Raw genomic sequence first — 8774 nt, 5'->3', positions numbered from 1 at the left:
AAAACGAGATATGAAAAAAATAGCCATGAAAAAAAAATCATTTTCGACAATGTTTTTTACAAACAGGCAGAAACAGTGCGAGTATAGTAGAGAGACACACGCGTCGCTATACTATTTAACATTTATAAGTACCGACAGAAAAATAATTATAAACACACACGTAATTAATCACAAAAAAAAAGAGAGCAACAAAGAGAGAGAGAGAGAGAGAGAGAGATTGAAAGAGAGTGTATACTACGTATGTAAGCTTTGCATGAGAGAGAGAGAGAGAGAGAGAGACATTTTCAAAAAAACTTAACAAAACCAAAAAAAGTAATATGAATGAATGAGTGTCGGATATGAAAGAAGAATCGCACTATAATTTTGGCACCAAGGACAATTGAAAAAAGACAAATATTTAATTTCTCATCTGTGCATCCGAACCTACCCCCTTCCCCCCCCCTCCCCGATACCGACCACCTTCGTACAAAATGGTAGTAGACTCGTCTTTTTCATTTGTGTTTTTCCTTTTTTTTCTTTTTTATTATACATTTGTTTATTCTTTGATTTGTCCATTATTATTCCTTTTAACGAATCGATAATTAAAATCGATTGACAATCGTTTGAAAAATATTAATCGGTAAAGATGAGAGATATTTTTATAGTCTTGTCCCTGCGAAATGCCTTGATCCATTTATTTTCTTTTATATATTTGTGTATAATATTATTAATTAATAATTATTAATATTATTATATTATTTTTTTAATTATTATTATTATTATTATTATTATTACTTTTGTTGTGTTGTGCATGTCATCGATACGAAGAAAAAGTAACTTTGTTGTGTCGAGCAAGAAGCATCGCCATTTTTCTTTTCTTCGTTCGTTTAAGTTTTCTTTCACAATTTTGCGTTTTCTTATTTTATCATCGTATACGTTTTTATCTATTAACTTTAATAATTAGTTTCATTTATTTGTAAATTCGTTTACATTTTGCACGGTAAGAAAGATAGATAGAAAAAAAGAAAGAAAGAAAGAAAAAAAAGGATGAACTCGTAATTAAATTCTACGAAAATTGTATATTTACATAATTAAAAGAAATTTAATTTTTATCGAGAATATGAAAAGAAGAGATAAATAATCTAAATTAACTGAAATTATAATGAAAGTTGAACAAAACGGCAAATTAAAGGGAAAGAAAAAAAGTTATTACCGCGTTGATATAATTAAAAGTAATCAATGTTGTTATAATTCAATTATCCGTGAATTATGACACCCCCTCTTTCCCTCTCATTCTCTCTAATTCACAGTCTAATTATTAAATAATATTCGTTCATTCTCAATTAATGTGAGAAAGAGAGAAATGGTCAATTAATACAAAAGTAAAAACATGATTTATCGATTAAATTATCGAACATCTCGTCTATCCTGGCATTGAAATTACTTGATATCTTTTAGAATCACGTATATCTTTAGTTTTATTTTTACAAATAACTACTTTTTTCTTATTTATCTTTTCTATTATTTTCTTTTTCACATAAACGCGACAATATTAAATGTACATACAAAATATTACAATGATAATTTGTAATAAATTATTTAATTTATTGTTCTTATCTTCGTTTTACTTTAAATTATTCGATGAGAAATTAATCAAATTGTTTTAAACGTATTCCAACGTATAATCTTTTCCGAAAAGAAAGGAAAATAGTTATTTATAAATTTTTCATTTTTCTTTTTTTTTTTTGGTATTTTAATTAGTAAATTTCTCGCAATAGAAAGAGAAAGATTCTTACGAAATGATTTTTTTTCTTTCTTATTTACATCGACACATTCGTGACAATAATTTAATATATTTTATTGTATCATTAACAAACTTACGAGCATCCTTTTTTTTCATATCTTTCTTAGGTTTCGTGATGCAAAAAAAATAAGGAAATATTTTATGTGTCGTTTTGTTCCCCCTCTTCTCTCCCTTTTTCGGAACGGAATCATGCAATGACTATTTGTTTTGAGCACTTGAAGTAGCACTTTTTCAACTTATAAGTAGGCATACTCTCTCATACACATACATACTACACAAAACACACAACACACAACGCGCGGATCACTTGAATAGACACACAATACAGACAAACAAACACGCGTAACACACTTAAATGAAAAAAATAATGTATTAATGGTATTCTAAATGTAACATGTATATGATGGCTGTACAAATGTAACATTTTTTTCCATTATGTATGGAGATAATGAAAAATGAAAGAAAAAAAAAAAAGAAAAAAGATATAAACCGACAACAATAACAGTTTAACCAACCAACAAAACAAAAGGAAAAGATTTGATGGTAAAAAGAGAAAAATAAGTGAGGAAGTTTAATGGAACAAGAAAAAGAAAGAAAGAACGCGTGTGTGCGACGATCGATACGATAACGATCGATATTAGAAGAAATCGGCGTTATTATCGATCCATTTATTCACCCGCGTGAATGATTTACCGATAAGCTATTACTACTTTTAATTATTATGAAATACAATTTCTGTAATAACATTATGATATAAAACCATACATTGAATGGCACGTGTTCGTCATTTTAATTTTTTTTTCTTTATTCCTTAACTATCTTTCAACCCTTTTGTTAGTGGCGACCTATATAAGGCTCGTAATATGCGACTATACGTTTGTATAATTTATATGAAACGATAAACGCATCAAAGCAGCCCTAACAAAAGGGTTTGTTCATTTGTATCACTTTTTTTTCCCCTATAAAATTAATTTAGGTCACGAGTATAACAACCCACAACGGGGATTGAAGGTTTCCAATTCTGGGTAAACACAATTTTACTTTAATTTTTAAATATTTAATAATTAAACCATTTAAACGGGGATAAAATGTACATGGTTTTTATTTTATTTATTTGATTTGAAATATTATTTGTATTTCTTTATATAATTAAGTAAAAAAATAAAATGACGCACTAGGATTTCGACAATGTATTGCAGGACGATTATATTGGAATCATGGGACAATTATTACACAACATATGTTTATCTTTAATTTTTATTATTAATCATTTTTATTTTATCATCACTCATACTGTGTCGTTTATTTTGCTTAGTTAATAATAAAGAATCATGAAAAATTGAAAGATAGAAAGAGAGAGAGAGAGAGAAAAAGAGAGAGCATAGCGCACACAGAAATGATTATAATTTATTATAAATTTAAAATTTTCCTTTGAGTATGGATTATTATTTAACCCCATTTGTATCCAAAAGCGGAATAATACGCTTCGCGAGTTGTTGTATTATATGCAATAAGGCGCGGTAATACGAACCGGTTGTCAATTGAACGTCTCACAAATTTATACAAATTTGTCAAATGAATAACATTATTTTAGTATATTTAGAAGCGTGATGCAAATGGGTTTAAAAAAAAAAAACATGGGACTTCTACACGAAACTCCCTTCTGTGATATCGTCGATTATTTTGTTTTCTTCTCTTTTTTTTATTTTTATTTTTTAATAGTAATAACGATATTTTATATACATACATATTCGTGCATATATATACATATATACGTATATATACACATACGTTTACATTCCTATACTCATTCGCTTTCTTCTTTAGAACGTTCCCTGTCGGAGCGTCTTGATTTCTTCTTACGTCTACTCGGACTTCGTGATCGCGATTTGTGTCTACGAGATCGCGACCTTGAACGATGCCTATGCCTAATGAAAAAAAGTAAAAGATAGATTGAAAATAATTTTGGATATGTGTGGATATGGATATATATTGAGAGAAAAAAAAAAGTTTTATAAAATAATATAATTGTGTTTTTTGTAAATACAATTAATAACAATAACAACAATAATAATAATAATAGAAAGAAGAATCTAATGTTTCGCATTCGTCGTCCTACCTCTCTTTATGTCGATACTGCGATCGTGATCTATCGCGATCTCTTTCTTCGTCTCGTGCAACGGAATCTCTTTCTCGATCACGATCTCTGATCATAGAATCTTTTTCTCTTTCACGATCACGCTCTCTGTCTTTATCCCTTTCTCTCTCCCTACCCATCGAGTCCATATCTCTTTCACGTTCCCTATCTCGATCTCTGTCCCTCTCACGATCTCCTCGAATGTCCCGTTGATCTCTAGGTGGTAGCAATGGTGGCATAGATATAGGTGGTACCATCGTGGGTATCGTTTTAGGACCCATATCTTTATCTTCTTCTCCTTCCGTCATTGGAATGGCTAAATTTGTTGGTTGCCAAGTCTATTCGATCAAAATATTAATATAATATTTCTCTATTACACATTTCCTATTGCAATTAATAATATATCATTTAATTATAATATGATCTATACTCACTGGGTCATTACCCCATTGACTATCCTGAGTAGGTTCATAACTTTGATAATATGGATCAGCTTCGGGCATATAGAATGGAGCTGGCTCTCCGGAATATCCAGGAGGTGGCATATCGAAAGGCGGAGGTAATCCTGCTCCCGGTGGTGGTACGCTCATATCTGGAAAACCTGGTTTCCTTGAATATTCTCTCCTATCCGCTGTCATCACTTGTATCACATTTCCTTTAGGCGGTGATTTGTCAAGGTTCCTTCTAGACGCTAAGCCTGAACTTCCTATGACATCTATCGTACCAGCCATTTTTCTTCCTGGAGGGGGACCTGCTCGTTTTGGTCCCATGATACCAGAATATTTACTGTTATCGTTAGTAATTGCTACTTGAGGCACTCGCATACTGCCTGGATTACTTCCACCTCCACCAGCATTTAATATCAATCCTACTCCAGACTCGCTTCTCATTTTTTTCTGTCTTTCGCAATAAGCGCGCCAAGTTTCTTCATTGAAACCATAATTGAAATAATCTGTTATGTCTGCACCAGGTTGTCTCCACGGTTTATCCTCTAATTGATCTAAATTAAATTCATGTGCTGGCATTCCATTGATAACACCGATAGTTTCAAACTCGTCAATACTAAATTTGCCAGGTTGTTTATTCAATTTATCGGGTACTCCTGATGCATTCGTTAGTAGGCCACCTCTTTTAATATTTAAACTACCATATGCTGGTGTCGATTTTATGTCACCGATAACCACATGGACATCATCGTCAGAATCTGAATCACTCGCGGCTTCGCCATCTTCTTTAATAGAAGTCTCTCTTGTATCATTTTTATTAGCATCAGAATCATTTTCATCTTGGATATTATTTAACGAACCCTCTTCTGTAAGTGAACCTGCATTTTCTGACATCTAAGCAAAAATTAAACAAATTCTAATCTAAGTTATATATATATATATGAAATATGTTGCATTGATTATTTATACTAAGATTCATTAAAATAGCGTTGTAAAATAAATGCCGGGAATAATAGGTTATAAACGACGCACCTCAGGTAATCTCTCTGCAACGTTATCATTTTTCTTCTCTTCCAAAATTTGTGATACATCCTGCGTATTAATAGATAACGACTCATTTTGTTGATTCTCAATTAAAACATTCGCCGGTGAGAGATCTTTTACGTCCGCCGAATCTCCGTATAACCATTGATCCTCGTTTTCGTCCGCCATTTTTCTCACTTTTCTTAACAACAATACTGCTAGGTTATATATATTTTCCGGCTGGAACACCCTACCTTACCTACCAAATAATTACAAAATTTCACTTAAACTTTATATACAAATATTTACTCTTACGTCTAATCGTATATATATTTCTTTATTTTTAATAATAAATTGTTAAAGTGAAGTTTTTTTTAGCCACGACAAGTGTAAATTTTCGAAGCCGAAATTTTAAATTAACGTAAATTTATAACATCAAAATCATTAAGAGAAATGTAACTGTTCTTAAAGGAATCAGAAAAAAGGAACATATGATTTGAATATAGATGGAGACACGATTTGATTTAATGCGCATGCGTAAATAATATGTATGCGCATTAAATATGGAAAGGATAGAAGAGTAAAAACAATGCGTAGCAAATGTTGCGCACTCCAAATTTTTGTTATGATTTTCATATTAAAATTGATATTACTTAGCAATTTCCACATATAATAAGAATTAATATTAATATTACACGTATATTATATATTAATATAATATTACATCGTATACATATCGTATGCAATTATAACAGGACGAAATAATGATCGTATGATTATTATTTAATTCTAACTCTGTTAACGTTTATAATATAATTTATATTTTTTGCGCATAAATAATTTTCTTTGAGAAACACAAGAGGGAGCACGTCGGTCGAGATTGTTTTAGCGTATTGTCAAAAAATACAGAAGATCGTAAAAGCTCACAAGTCCCCTTTTTTATCTAACCAGATTCATCTTAGTTACTACCGGGACCACATGTTATGTTATGTTATTTACTATCATACTGTATTCTTTGATAGTATTATACCTATGGAGACTAGACTACACAAGGAGTACGAGCTCCATGTATATAAATGGGATATAAGAGGGCGCCCGTGTTCTATTTGTACCAAAATGGAAGGGGAATAAGGCGGCAGTTTGAAATAGAAATAATAATACGAATCGGTAATCATTTAGGGGTTTTTTAAGTATAAATAATTGAAATTAAATAAATAATTATATTTAATAATCGTAAAAAAATGAGTAAATAGTAATATTAATAGTAAATAGTAATAATCGGTACGTTGCTATTATTCAGAGCAGTACAAAAGCAACATTAGCGACAATAGTGGTGAAAAAAGAAAACTTAAACATATGATTTGCGTGTGACAGATTTTGGCAATTAATACGTTTGAGCTTGTACTCCTTGTGTAGTCTCCATGATTATACCGTCATCGCATTAAGTACCTACTTTTGCCCACTGGTGGTCCCGGTAGTAACTAAGATGAATCTGGTTAGATAAAAAAGGGGACTTGTGAGCTTGTATGTACTTCTGTCTTTGGTATTGTGTTTATTATAAAGTGTTCAAAGTTATGTCACAAAATTTTAATTTAAGTCGTAATTAACAAATGGCAGTGTCTACTTGACGCAACGATTAAACCGATATTTCGTGAATTAATTAATTTTATTTTTTGAACGACAATGCAAATAGCTCGTCTAAATAAATTGGATTTGTTCGCATTGATCTTTCGAGGTTATGGAACCCAAAGGTTAGAATGTGTCAAGTAATATTGTTTGGTTGAAATTTAAATTTTGTTTATGTCTTTCTTTAAAGATGCCATAATTACTACGAGATATTGGATGTTTCGCCAAATTGTTCGCAAAAAGAAATAAGAAGTGCCTTTATCGCATTATCGAAACAAGTAAATGATTTTTTTGTTTTGATTAAAAATAAAGTGACGTTTGTAATATGTTTCAGGAAAAGAATGTTCGGTGTAATAAATATATTTAATACAGAGTTGATATACATTGTTTTCCTTAGTTTCATCCCGACATTATGGGAGAGAAAGGACACGATAAGTTTGTAATATTGCAAGAAGCTTACAATGTTCTCAGTAAGGAACACACCAGGAAGGAATACGACATGAGTTTAAAATATAATACTAATTCATCATTTTCTTCGAAGCCTGATCAAAGAACAAAACCTAATCCTTACCATGTATACAGATCGTAAGTCAATATATCTTAATATTAATATAATTCTTTCATTGCTAGCTGCAACCCATATACAAACCGTACCATACGACAAATCTTAAGATGACAAATAAATAATAAAATTAAAAGCGTAGATTATTTTTTGTTTGTTGATATAATAGTATTTTGTAATGTTTACAAAACATGTTCACAATAATACTACAAAAATGTTGTGGAGTTGCTATTAAGTCGTATTATGAAATTGGCTGGAGTCCAAAGAGTTTTTTTGATCTGTATAGACAACGTTTTATATTTGTTCGTTTAAATATTTTATTGTCAGTCGTAGAGACTGGGAAGAAAGAATGGCAAGAGGAAAATGGGAACCACGTAACGATAATATTAATCGCGAAGGACATAAATCAAGGAATCATCAGTTTCTACTCTACACTGCATTTGGAATGCTATGTGTATTTTTTCAATTGATAATGGTGAATCAAGGATTATCGAGAGTCAATTTAATGCGAATGAAATATCAACGTGATTATAAAGAAATGCACGAAAATTATGGAAGTTTGACGAGGGAAGAAAAAATGCATCTCAAGAAGAAAAAGATGAAGTTGACCGAGGAAGAGCAAAGTAAAAGAGGATATAATGATGAATAAGATGCTTTCGTCAAGATTATTATGAAGTTTGAAACGCATATTTTTTGAGTGTCTTTATTTATTTTACGTTTTTAAATGGTTATTCAGATAATTTATTTATTTTATTTATTAAATATGGAAGAAATTTAAAAAAGTTGACCAGTGCAAGATGTTCTACGGTTATCTTTGCAAACAAATTTTTAAAATCATTTTACGATCAATCATATCCGATTAATTATGTTTTATTTACTTGATTATAATTTAATAAATTTTATATATTTGTAAACAATTAGATTATATATCCATTTGTAAAAGTGATATTTGTTTCAGATGAAAAGTAAAAAGACTACTTTAGTAAGAATTGTTGTAAAAGTCGATCGTACAAATATTCTCGTACGGTTTAGGTTTAGTATTGCTTAATGCCTGATATCAGATGTAAACAAAATTATACTAAAAAATATCTGATATTTGTAGTGTATATATATATATATATATATAGATTATGTACACAGGTACTAAATCGTAGGTTCGTCTAACATAAACGGCCTTTAAACTTCAAACGAGGAATG

At 30.5% G+C, this 8774-nt stretch overlaps 2 protein-coding genes across 3 annotated transcripts; one reads left to right on the top strand and one right to left on the bottom strand.

Moving 5' to 3' along the window:
• Positions 1 to 3039: 3039 nt before the first annotated feature.
• On the bottom strand, positions 3040 to 5824 carry LOC106784112 (pre-mRNA 3'-end-processing factor FIP1). The gene is made up of 4 exons (XM_014743263.1): positions 5399 to 5824; positions 4355 to 5260; positions 3903 to 4258; positions 3040 to 3711 (listed from the first exon to the last, which is right to left on the bottom strand). The coding sequence occupies exons 1-4, from the start codon at positions 5576 to 5578 to the stop codon at positions 3591 to 3593; spliced, it is 1563 nt and encodes a 520-aa protein (XP_014598749.1). The 5' UTR covers positions 5579 to 5824; the 3' UTR covers positions 3040 to 3590.
• A 1014-nt stretch (positions 5825 to 6838) lies between these two features.
• On the top strand, positions 6839 to 8563 carry LOC106784121 (dnaJ homolog subfamily C member 4-like). 2 transcript variants are annotated; one of them, XM_014743278.1, is made up of 4 exons: positions 6839 to 7140; positions 7206 to 7293; positions 7413 to 7600; positions 7911 to 8563. In XM_014743278.1, exons 1-4 carry the CDS (start codon positions 7073 to 7075, stop codon positions 8224 to 8226), a joined length of 660 nt encoding a protein of 219 aa, XP_014598764.1. In that variant the 5' UTR covers positions 6839 to 7072; the 3' UTR covers positions 8227 to 8563. The 2 variants fall into 2 exon arrangements, with proteins under 2 accessions (XP_014598764.1, XP_014598763.1); XM_014743277.1 differs by having other exon boundaries at positions 6871 to 7140; positions 7905 to 8563.
• The last annotated feature ends 211 nt before the right edge of the window (positions 8564 to 8774 follow it).

This window comes from Polistes canadensis, unplaced genomic scaffold, assembly GCF_001313835.1.
Source record: "Polistes canadensis isolate GaletaPanama2010 unplaced genomic scaffold, ASM131383v1 scaffold_30, whole genome shotgun sequence".
In the NCBI taxonomy this organism is placed as follows: Eukaryota; Metazoa; Arthropoda; class Insecta; order Hymenoptera; family Vespidae; genus Polistes; species Polistes canadensis.
This window is presented reverse-complemented; position numbering and strand designations above follow the sequence as displayed.

What these genes read in the sequence shown, in the direction of transcription:
- LOC106784112 (XM_014743263.1), bottom strand. Translation starts at nt 5,578, where the DNA reads ATGGCGGACGAAAACGAGGATCAATGGTTATACGGAGATTCGGCGGAC. An exon ending in TTGCAGAGAGATTACCTGAG is followed by an intron (nt 5,261 to 5,398) that starts GTGCGTCGTTTA and finishes ATTTTTGCTTAG; the next exon opens with ATGTCAGAAAATGCAGGTTC. An exon ending in GTCAATGGGGTAATGACCCA is followed by an intron (nt 4,259 to 4,354) that starts GTGAGTATAGAT and finishes TTGATCGAATAG; the next exon opens with ACTTGGCAACCAACAAATTT.
- LOC106784121 (XM_014743277.1), top strand. Translation starts at nt 7,073, where the DNA reads ATGCAAATAGCTCGTCTAAATAAATTGGATTTGTTCGCATTGATCTTT. An exon ending in CGAGGTTATGGAACCCAAAG is followed by an intron (nt 7,141 to 7,205) that starts GTTAGAATGTGT and finishes CTTTCTTTAAAG; the next exon opens with ATGCCATAATTACTACGAGA. An exon ending in TTATCGCATTATCGAAACAA is followed by an intron (nt 7,294 to 7,412) that starts GTAAATGATTTT and finishes TGTTTTCCTTAG; the next exon opens with TTTCATCCCGACATTATGGG.